The sequence below is a fragment of the Molothrus ater genome, chromosome 25 (assembly GCF_012460135.2).
Source record: "Molothrus ater isolate BHLD 08-10-18 breed brown headed cowbird chromosome 25, BPBGC_Mater_1.1, whole genome shotgun sequence".
NCBI classification, from domain to species: domain Eukaryota; kingdom Metazoa; phylum Chordata; class Aves; order Passeriformes; family Icteridae; genus Molothrus; species Molothrus ater.
Genome location: NC_050502.2, coordinates 2510534 through 2522222, shown reverse-complemented (window position 1 = coordinate 2522222; position 11689 = coordinate 2510534). Strand labels below are relative to the sequence as shown.

General features: G+C 47.5%; 1 protein-coding gene across 2 annotated transcripts in view; it reads right to left on the bottom strand.

The window, feature by feature from the left end:
* Window positions 1–799: 799 nt before the first annotated feature.
* KCTD20 (potassium channel tetramerization domain containing 20) overlaps window positions 800–11689 on the bottom strand; it is a 33684-nt gene continuing 22794 nt past the window's right edge. For both annotated transcript variants that reach the window (XM_036398426.1, XM_036398425.1), the window contains exons 2-8: window positions 10088–10284; window positions 9163–9442; window positions 8018–8120; window positions 7441–7561; window positions 6310–6507; window positions 5745–5855; window positions 800–3990 (exon numbers count right to left, since the gene is read on the bottom strand). In XM_036398426.1, coding sequence (XP_036254319.1) covers window positions 3698–3990; window positions 5745–5855; window positions 6310–6507; window positions 7441–7561; window positions 8018–8120; window positions 9163–9442; window positions 10088–10235 — 1254 coding nt within the window. In that variant the 5' untranslated portion in view covers window positions 10236–10284 and the 3' untranslated portion in view covers window positions 800–3697. The remainder of the gene's footprint in view (window positions 3991–5744; window positions 5856–6309; window positions 6508–7440; window positions 7562–8017; window positions 8121–9162; window positions 9443–10087; window positions 10285–11689) is intronic.

Sequence of the window (11689 nt, the reverse complement as noted above, 5' to 3'; positions counted from 1 at the left end):
TTTTACAAAACAGGTAGCAGGAAATCCTGGAATGGTTTGGCTTGGAAGGGACTTTAAAGCTCATCCATTCCAGCTCCTGCCATGGCAGGGACACCTTCCACCATCCCAGGCTGCTCCAAGCCCCAGCCTGGCCTTGGACACTCCCAGGGATGCAGGGGCAGCCCCAGCTGCTCTGGGCACCTGTGCCAGGGCCTGCCCACCCTCCCAGGGAACAATTCCTGCCCAATATTCCATCCAGCCCTGCCCTCTGGCACTGGGAAGCCATTCCCCTTGTCCTGATGAAGAGTCCTCCACTTTTCTTGTAGCCTCTCCAGGTAGTGGAAGGTGCTGTGAGGTCTTCACACACGTCCCACCTTGTTTGAACTGTTAGTGCCTTCCCAACCTTCATCAGGAGAAGCCTGAAGTACATCCAAGGCTGAAGATGGAAATCAAAGCCAGACTGCTCCAAAGCTGTTTTCTTCTGAAGCAGGTAAAAGTGAAGAACACTTTTCACAGCACTGAACAAAACCACTGGGGTTTGTTAGAGATGCTGCAGTTTGTGGGTCAAGGAGTGTTGTCTGTGCTGCCTTTAGAACATCATTGCAATGAGGTGTAGGGATGAAGTAAACTTAGGGGTCCTCTCAGCACAAATGGTGGGAACACCTCCCTGCAAACCAGGCTCTGATGCCAAACTACTCCTAAGACTTTGGAATCACCACCCCCACTTATTTAATGAAGCAAAGAAGCAAAACCTTGTAGCTCTCTATGCCCTGCCTGTTCTACTCCACATTGAAAACAATTTTTAAAGGAGCCAAACAAGTCACATATAATTTATATTTTAATACAGAAAAGAAACCATACATCTGGGATTCATACACAGCACAGGAGCACTTCAGTACATCCAGAGTAAGACAGAAGTTGACCTTGTACTTGAAGTAGGTGACTGTGTGAGGAGGAAAAGCAAACACTTTTAAAATTTGATTCAGTGTTCCAATGGAATCACTCTACTAACAAAATTTAAAATCCAGAATGAATAATTACTTAGGAAAGCCAATAAACCACAGTGGGCAAGTGGTAAAAACTGCATGGAAATCATGGGAGCTGGATAATGTGCATCCATCCCATGCTGAAGGTGCAGCTGATTGCACAGGGAACCATGAACTCCTACAGCACTGACAGTCTGGAACTCCCAAGAGGGCCTGGTGCAGTTTAATCAATGCCTGAATCCTTCCAGAGGCCGAGCTGCCCCTGCCCTCAGGGACACACTGGGTGGGACTGGGATTTGGTTTGGCTGGATATGGTCCTTCAGTGTCAGATCCCAGAAGGTGCTGCTGAGCTGCAATCCTCAGCACCTGAGGCCTTGACAGAGTCCTGAGGAGGAGCTCTGAACAACACCCACACTCCAGTCCTTAGAGCAGAACGTGTGGAACCTCCAATTCCAGCTCAGCTGGGCAATACCAACACTCATTTACCTACACCTGACACTGCTGGGGAAATAAATCCACACAAACAATCACAGAGCCTGGGGGCCATCACTGCTGGGCACTCAGGGCCTAGGGACAAGTTCCAGCACTGCTTCTGTTGTCCTGAGGAACAGCTCATCACAAGGCAAGGACTGGGGTTGGTCTGGCCCCTGGTGGAGGTTCATGGTCCATGTGCCTTCTTTTCTCTACCACATCAACAACAGCTCATCTGGAGCAATACTGGAGTGTCTGCACATCCCCCCAGCCCTGTGCAGGCACCAGAGGACATTCTCTCTACCCACCCAATGACACACAGGGAGGAGTTTTCAAAAGTAGTCAAGGGAAATTTAGGCATCTGAACACCTGGGACTCTTAGGAGGTCCTGAAATCTTCCCATAGGCACTTCTTTTTAGAAGAAATCTATTTGCTGCACTTGGGAAAGAAGCTAAGAATGGAAACACTGAGGGAATGGAACTTGTATCCATACTAATGGAAATTATAATGTGCCTTGGCAGAGATTTGTTACTTGCAACTAAAAATTTCTGCTTGATCTTGTTATGTTACTTGCACTGAAAACCACAAACACCTTGGCAGCAACCAGCAGCAAATTTCACTGCTCAATTCACCATGCACTTGGCAGTCAGAAGGAGAACAATACAAATTTGCTTGATGTTGCAGCCTGGCAAAAAAGGATTAAACTTTCTAGGGCCAGACTGATACCTACACCTCAGTTTTGCCAAGTCTGACCAGATAACACTCATGAAATGCAGGTTTCAACACCTTTGCCAGAGCAGCACTGACCTGCCCAGCTTTGTGAGGAGCTCTGTCCCTCTTCTTCTTGAATGGTTTCAGCTTTTCTTTGCACCAGCACCATGTTCTAAAACTCTGGTTTGGGTACAGAGCCTTTACACAGCCTCAGAAGGGATGGCTTTGGGAGGCAGCCCAGCTCTGGGTGCCCTCAGCTCAGCTGGGGCAGTGCAGAACTCACTGTGTGCTCATCAGGGGTTAAACCAGCTCCCACAGGGAACTCCCACAGGGAATTCCTACATGGAACTCCCACAGGGAACTCAGTGCTGCAGGAGCAGGACCAGTGAGGCTCCAATGCACCTGAGCTAAACCAGCCTGGAGTGTGCCCCTGTTCTTACAGTCACAGCTTTGCTGGCCCTGAACCCAAATTCCCAGAGCTGACATAGATCAGGATAACACACTCAGAGCAGCAAAGGAGTTGTTCCCAGGTATGTCCATTTTTCTCTTCTTAGGGCTGGTTTACTATTGGTATTTCTTACCTGCCTGACAGAAAAATGGCCCAGTCAGTTCCAAATTGGGAAGAAAAGCTGGCTTTTTAAAGCTGCTGCAGCAGCTCCTTGGAGAGTCTACAGCAATTCTGACTAAGGTTGATGAGAACAAGGATTTTACTCAGGTAGTAAACTGGGAGCTCCTCCACTGGCTTTGTTTGTCTTAGCAGGGGGATGGAAAGACAATGCAAAGTCTTCAGTATGCACAGTCACCTCTAGAAAGCTTCTTACATCTATGTGGCTATTAACAGATTTATTTTATTGGTAAAATATCAGCTACAGTCTTTTTTGGGTTTTCCTTCAGCATGATCTACTCATTTTACTGAACTTAACAGAAAACATCCCTAAAAACAATGATTCCATCTCACAGAGAAGTACAGATGGGGAATTCCTGTGAATATGCTTCCTATGGAACTGGTTCCTCCTTCCTAGGGCAGCAGTACACCACGCTGGATCCAAAGCCAGGTGGCAGTGCAAACAGGTTCCTCCATGCTCAGGCTTTGCTGTCACACTGTGCTACATTTCTGCTGGTTGATATAGAATATCATCTGTCCTGCTTTGATGTTCACTCCTCTGTAACTCACAAAAACAAAGCTGTGCCTAATGGCAAAGGAAAGCTTTGTCTTGACAGGCCCAGAATTTCCTCTCTCGTGTCCCACAAGATATTTCCATACTTGTGCTCTTCTTTCAGAAGTTTAGATAAAATATTCAGCACCCACAATCCGGAAGCCTTTGTAGTAGAAACAACAGGTCATTTCTTTTTGTCTGAGCAGATGTTGCTTTTCATTGCACAATTAAGACTATGGAGTGTGGCTCTTTATTAACATGCTTGAAATATGACAACGTAGTAAGAGCATGAACGAGGATAAAGCACCTGGCAGGAGTCTGTGTCCCATCACCTGGGATGAAAGTGTGGTGAGAGTTCCCCACCTCCAGCAGGATTCTCCACCCTGAGCCGCACTAATCCGGTAGATCATTAACAACCATTTGGGAGAAGGGGGCGTTCAGCCTGTCCAATTCATCCACTTGTGGGGGGTGATGCATGATCACCTCGTGGTCCTCCGAGACATCGTCCCCCACCGTGACCAGGTTTGTCAGGGATTTGCTGCGAACGCACTGGAAATCCACGTGGCGGCTCTTGCCCTCCTCCTTCTCCCAGGACATCTGGATGAAGGGCCGCTGCACGTAGTTGTAGATCACCTCAGAGCGGCCTCCAGGCCTCCTCTTCACCTTCTCCTTGCATGTGGGGTACCCTGGAAACACAGACAGCCACTCAGTTCCACTGCACCTCTCTGATTCACAAAGGGACAACAGGATTCCAGAACATCCAGGTAGGAGTGTGTTGTTGTTCTATTTCTAGAGTCTCATATTGTTGTTGTCAGATTTCTAAAGTCCATACCTCCTTGGTGTGTTCTTATGGCTGCAGACCTTCACAGCACAGACTCTTTCTTCTGCATGCTGTTCTTTCCCAGTTCAGGGCTCCTCCAAGGCTCTCCCTGACTGGCTAACCCACCCCCTTTTATCCCAGTTATCTTCATTGGTCACAGCTGCAGCCCAATTAAAGACATTGCAGCTGCAGCCCATCAAGGACAACCAAGACCTCATGGGGCAAAGCCTCTATACAGATATTCAAATACAATACATTTCCTCTACTATAGGAGCGACTGTGGGGTCAGGGTGGGACACACGCACAACTGAGCAGACAAATGCTCAGATTCCAGACAAATGCTCACATTCCACATTTAGCTTTACTGGCTTGTAAAAGACTGTTCTCTTTTCCCCTGAAAAAGAGTCCTGCAAGGCTGGGCATCCTCCAAGAAGGAAAACTTAAAGTTTCAGGAGCAGGTCATCCCCATGTGCCAAAAGATGAGCAGTGAGGATGAGAAGGAAAAAGGGCCAGATAAATCAAGAGGACTATGAGGATGTCCTGAGGTTATGTGGGGAGAAAATGAGGAGTTGAAGGCTGAACAGGAGCCCAGGTGGGCAACAAGGCCATGGGCACCTGGGCTGTAGCAGCCATGGTCTGTCCAGCAGGCCCAGGGCAGTGACTGTCCCCCTGTACTGGGCGCTGCTGAGCCACCTTGAGTACTGCATTCAGTTTTGGGCCCCTCACAACAAGACAGACATTGAGGGGCTGGAGCGTATCCAGAGAAGGAAATGGAGCTGGGAAAGGGTCTGGAGCACCCAGACTGGCTGAGGGAGCTGGGAAAGGGGCTCAGCCTGGAGCAAAGGAGGCTCAGGGGGGACCTTGTGGCTCTGCACAAGTCCCTGACAGGAGGGGACAGCTGGGGGGGGTCGGACTCTACTCCCAGGGAACAGGGACAGGATGAGAGGAAATGGCCTCAAGCTGTGCTGGAAGGGTTTAAATTGGGCATTATGGAAAATGTCTTCACCACGTCCAGCCATGGCACAGGCTGTCCAGGGCAGTGGTGGAGTCACCATCCATGGAGGGATTTAAAAGACATGTAGATGTGGCCCTTGGAGATGTGGTGGGCTTAGCAGTGCGGGGTTGATGGTTGGATTCAATCATTTTAGAGAGTTTTTCCAACCTAAACAATTCCATGATTCTCTGACAAGAGAATCACACACAGCACTGTGTGTAGTCAGCCTGCAGGTGCTGCACAGCACCAGCCATCCTGTGAGCAAACACAGCTACTATAAAAATAAGTCTCCCAGGACAGAGCCCAGCATTCTCTAAGCTCCCTAAGGGAAAGCTTGGATCAGCAGGTGGAAACATTTGACTCCTGTTTCCTGTTTACTCATTCCTAAGGAGACAAGTCTTTCTCCTACATGTTATGTACCTTTCACTTCCCTTTAAGTCCCCTGTCTAATTTCAGTGGAACACGGCAGAGGTAAAGGAAAAACATGCTGAGTTTTAACTGGCTTGGTAAAAATAAATGTAAAACACAGAGTAAACAAAGAAATGCCTGGATTTCAGAAGAAATCAGGCTTTGCTGACTGTGGAGTGACCTGAACATGCATTTCACCTTCTGAAGCAGCACGTTACCTTCGATGCCAATGCGAATGTTCTTCAGGCCCCGTTCCTTCAACACGGCTTTTGCCACATCCCGGTTCTCAATGTACTTGAAGAATCTGTACAGCTTGGAACTGTAAAGGACTTGAGAAATAAAAGGGGTGATTAGAATCAACAAAGAGGAACCTCCTCCCTGCTTCTGGCATGCCCTGCTGTGCCAAAAGCCAGGTGTGGATTCCAAGGATTATTGCAGGTGTCTGTTTTCCTCACTGGGATTAATTGCACTTCCTTTTGGGAGGGCAGAGATGCAAATCACAGTCTCGATAGACTGGGTGGTGATGGGAGTGTAAAGCAAAGAATATTCCCTCATTAAGGAGCCTGGAAAAGGCTAAGGGGAGGCAGAAACAGGAGGAAAGGTGCAGTGAGTGCTGGGATCAGTTTTAACCAGCCAGGCATCCTGCCTCCAGCAGCACCAGCTCATACAGAGCACACAAATCAGGGCTCCACGTGCCAGCACCTCCTCCTGGAGGAAGCCAGATTGGGAATGTGCCCTTTTCTTATGGCTGAGTGTGTGTGGAACAGAGAGCAGAGCCCTTACTCTGTGAATACTCCTCTCCCATGGGAGGTGGATGATCCTCATCCCAGTCCACGGTGTCCTCATCGGTCAGCACGACGATGTGACACTCGCGCTCGCCCTTCCGCGCGCTGTCCACCATGATGGGCAGGATCAGCTCCTCCAGGTAGCTGTCAAACTGCTTGTGAGCCCCATCGTTGGAGAGCTCGTGTAACAGAGCACCTGAGGAGACACAGAGCACAGCAGCTTTGCTGCAGCATGAAAATATCTCAGCTCTGCACTTCCCAGATCCATCCAAGAGCACAGCCAGAGTTCTTCTTCAGACAAAATGCTCAACATATGTTCAGACACATCAACAGCCTCCAGATCCAGAACTGGCAAAGTCAGAAGTGCAGACTGCATTTCAAATGGGATGCAAATTGCACTGCAGAACCATTCCATTCCCATTAAAAACCCACCAAGCTCCAATCAATACAGTGAAACAGTAATAGACTGAATAATTAATTCATTATGATACTTAACTTGAATTTCCAGCAACAACCTCTGCCCTTGAAAGTACATTTTGCTGCTTTCTCTGTGATCACTCACCAGAGAACAGGGCAGGAAATTCCACCCACAGCCTGTGTTATGATACCACACACCCCATTTCAGTAAAGTGCCTTTCACAGACCTGCCTGTGTTAAAAGTACTTCTTTTTGCCAGCATGCCCACCAAAAAGCTGCTCCAAATCAAATTCCTTCATGACCAGGAATTCTACTGCTCTCCAGATTTGGTATCCTTGGTTCCTGCTCTGCCCATCAGCCTTTAGCTTAAATTATTCATGATTCTTTGGTACATTTTGGATAGGGGTTATAATCCTGCTTTTAGCCTTCATTTTGTTGGCAGTAACAGCAAGCTCTGCTCAGCCTCTGTTAGAAAAAGAGACTAAAATGTTAAAATTTGCTTTTGGAGCAAAGTGCCTGTGTCCTGAAGGATTTGGTCACTTTGGATTGAAGCAGCCAAAAGGAAGCTGTTTAAATGCAACTTGAGCCCCAGTGAAATCCATGTGTTCATGTCTAAACTAAAGCTCAAGATTAAGAACTACACTGAATCAGGATCAGAGTGCTCAATGCCCTGCAGATGATCTCCTAAGAGCTGATTTCTCTTTGTACTTACTTAAATCTTGACATTTGATTGTGTTGAAATCAAAGTTTATGCAGAGGTAATCACATGTGTCTCGAAGGTCTGGGATGGAAATCCCATCAGGGCAGTTAATGATTCCGGTTTTGTAATAATCCTGTGAATAAAAGGACAGTTTTTGGAGAGAAAAACTATGAACATCTTGGACTATGATAATTCCTAATTAGTTCTTTATTTTGTTTACTAATATTGGAGAGATACTGAAACGATTTCTAAAACAGCCCTGCTTGTCCAATCTTTTTGCAGATCCTCTAGGGTCTGATAAATTATGAGCTCCAGTTAAAACCTTTCCATGACACAGGGTTTCATAACATCTCATATGCAACCACAAGGTCAGGATACAGCTCAGGAATTACAACAGCAGGACATAGAAAAGGTAAAAGGCAACACAAGCAAATATCTGAAATGTAGACTTATACCAAAGCTACATTTTTTCTTTAGAAATCACAATGCAAAACTTAAAACCAGAATGTTCCAGGGAGTGCCTGGAGATGGCTGAGCTGTGTGACAAACAGATTGTTTCTTTTCTCCCCCACTGCCGAGCTGCCCTTACCAGCACGGTGCGGAACACGGCTGAGCTGATCCCTTCTGCGATCTCGTACTCGCCCTTCTCGTTCGGCCGGGTGAAATTGTATTCTCTGCCTGGCCCAAACATCCTGAAAGAGGTGAAGAACTGTGTGAGTGCACAAGGACATCGAAATGCATTTATTCCAGAGACAAACAGGTGCACTGGGGTTAGAAAATTCTTTCCTGTGTGGGCAAGGAGGGCCTGGCAGAGGCTGCCCAGAGAAGCTGCGTTGCCCCAGCCCTGGAAGTGTCCAAGGCCAGGCTGGATGGGGCTTGGAGTAACCTGGGCTAGTGGAAGCTGTCCCTGCCCATGGCAGGGGTGAAATGAACTGAGCTTCAAGGTCCCTTGCAGCTGAGGCCATTCCATGATTCTGTGATGAAGCCCAGCAGTGACACAGAGATACAGCAACTTAAACCTCCACTGCAATCTCTTCCTTAGTAAACAAGGACAAGACTTGGCTCAGGGAGGCCTCTGTTACTCCGGCTACTGCACTCTAAGGAACAAGCCAAAGGAACGGATCATTCAGTCCTGGGGCAGAAAATCCCCTGGCCATAAAGCCCTTGCACTGACCTACACCAGATAACTCCACATGACTTTAGGTGCCTTGTTTTACACAATGATCCATGCAGGGTCAGTGACCCACCAGAACCCTTTGGGCAGAGAGGTGGAAGTGCTGGCAGTACAGCACCCCTGGCAATACAGCACATGAGGATTTCTTGGTGCAGCAACAGGCTCCAACCTCTCAGAAGGAGCTGAGTAACTTCTCTTTTGAGAGAGTATCAAGAGGTGCCAGCAGGAAGGGATGGAGCATTATCACATTCCCCATTCAGGAGGAAGGTTATCAGTTGGGGACAGATGTACAGCTGACAGACCAGGCAAACACTTGGGGAGAAGGAAAAGGAGATCACCTTTGGCTAAAAGTGTGCATGTTTTGATGGACATGGAGACTTATCTAGAGAACCACCAACTCTCCATCTGGTCAGGTCTTCTGGGCCTCACTCACAGCCAAATTCTGACTGAGGTCACCGTGTGTACAGATGAGATCACAAAACAAACATTACACGTTTATTCCATTTAAAAAATATTTTAGACTGTCCTGATGTACCTTGAAGGTAACAGAAGTGACCCACCTTCCCAGCATGGTGTCAGGGTGAGCAGTGAAGATCTGGGGGTTCACTGCAAAGCGGGTGCCATCCACCACCAGGGTCACTTTCTCTGGAGCTACTGTCTGGGAATTGCTGCTTGAAGACAATGCACAGCATCCATGGCGTTCCTGGGTATTAAAATATTCCAGCTGTCTCTTATTTCCATCTGGGATATGGCAGCTGTGAGGTTCTTCAGGAGCAGACAGCATGCTACAGATCTGGGGATTTACTGGGCAAGTGTTGTGTCGGCATTCAGAATCCAAACCTGAGGGACACAAACAAACATTGCAAGGGGAGGAGAGAATTTATTAAAAAACATAATTTCATAGTAACACTTGCTACTGAAATGAGAAAACTGAGTCATGCAATAATTAGGGATGCCATAACTGTCAGGGTGATGTTATATGACATAAAACTTGGCTGTTATTGAACTGCACCAGCAGCTGGATGTTTTGGTGAGCCATGGTGCTTAATGTTCCCTGTTAAAGCAAGATGGATTCAGCTGAAAAGGGCAGGAGCACAGGAATCAAACAAGGCCAGAAACACAGACCCAGCCTGCTGGCAGGACTCCCCCAGGAAGCTGAGCAGCAGCACACACCTCAGCAGAGTGCTGTAGGGCAGCAGTGCCCAGTGCAGCCCGGGGTGGGCACACAGGACTGCCCAGATGCCTGCAGTGAACCTGCTCAGGGCCAGCTCCAGCCCGGCCAGGACAGCCCTGGGGATGCTCTTGCCAAGGTGCTGAACTCTGCTCTGAACTCCTGACCTTTGGAGCAGCCTGGCACAGGCAGGGCACATACTGCCCAGTGCAAACTGCCCTGTGATACTGGAACACTTTCAAAACCATTACACCCCTTAAAGCCCAAACAATAATCTCCCTCAAAGATTACAATGTTGAGGGCAGTATCCTTACCCTCAGTCCTGGGAACTGCAGGGCTGTGACCTCCTAACACCACAGAACTTTCTTCTGACTCATGGGCTGCTGGAGTTCTGTTTTCCACAGGACAACTGGAGTCCAGATTTCTCAACCAGTCTGTGCCCCCAGCACAGTTCCCATTCATGCTGGGCCTCCGTGCTGTGAGGAGTTGGTGGCGTTTCCTAAGAGAAGAGCTGGAGAGAGAATCCAGGTTGTTAGTTCTGGAAGAAACTCCCAAGCAAGGAAGTTCAAATCTCTGTAGCTGGTACCACAAACAAGGTCCCTCAGGCTCAAAAGGCATTTCTTCAGGTATTGAACTGTGTTTCAGAGGCTTATGGTGGTAGTTAGGCCCCTACTCTCACGTGGAAAGAGGGGAAAAAAGATTTTAAAGTAATCAGGGGTCTATTAAATCTATTTAATTTATAGACCTTCACTTTTTTAAAGCTTAGTCTAAAGCCACTAATGTATTTAGATCACATGTGTGTTCCTGCAAATACCTTCCTGGCAACTCCTCCTTTAAAAATGTTTATATTCTTGACTCTCAGTCCTGGCCAAATGAGCTCTATACCACGGTTCCAGCCTAAAATGTAACATTTTCCCAGTTACCAGCTCAGGCATTGCCTCTTAACCACTCTGAGGTTTGACCAGGAGGTTCCCTGCTCCCAATCATTGCTTGGTTTTGGTTCTTTCTTCCTGATTTATGCTGTGCTGTCACACAGTGCTCCCCCCAGCATTTAACCCACTACAGTCCCACAACAAACCCTTGGATGGTGCAGAGCAGCCATGGCTGGAGCAGCCCCACACAGGAAGCTTTAACCACTGCCACTCACATCTGGAATGCTCTTCCAGCATATGCAGGGACAAAGCTTCATTTTTGTTCCTAGTAAAATTCCTTCCTCCTATCTTTAAGACTCACTTCACTCCTTTCTATCTCCTAGCAGATCAGATCTCTTTGCTGTCTCTTTCCCTCACTCTCTCTGGCATTTGCTTTGCCCTGGACAAGAACCAGCTCTCCTTTCTTGGCTTCAAGTGTTTTCCTTTCACTCTCTCAAACATAAAACACCAATTTTCTCATTAATTAATTTTTCCAATTTCCCCCCCCCTGCAGAGCAATTGTCCTGTGTCTTTCCCTTGGCTGAATGATGACTGCAGGGCCCGTGGGTGCCATCTCTGATGCCTGGCAGAGACAAAGCAGATGAAACACAGCACTAATAAAACAGCAAAATGCCAAGTCAGAGTTGCTGAGTTTTCTGGCCAGCACCTGCTGAGGGTGAAGGCCTTAATGAGCAGTTCAGTGGTGGGTTTCAAGCCCATTGTTACTGGCAGTCTGAATTAAGCATTTTATTCCTAATGAGAATTTTAAAAAGGAGTAACAATTCATTCCTTTTGTTCTGTAAACCTAATTCTAAGTTGCCAGCATTATTATATCTGTATATTTTTAGAAAATCTGCTGCTTACACATCATGTGATGGTCATCCAACGGAAGATTTTTGGCAACAACAAAACCATTTCTTTTTTTCAAGGCTCTGGCTGGCAGCACAGTGACACAAGGAGCCCCCAAGAGTCATCTCAGTCCCAGCAACCTGAGCAGCACCCAGA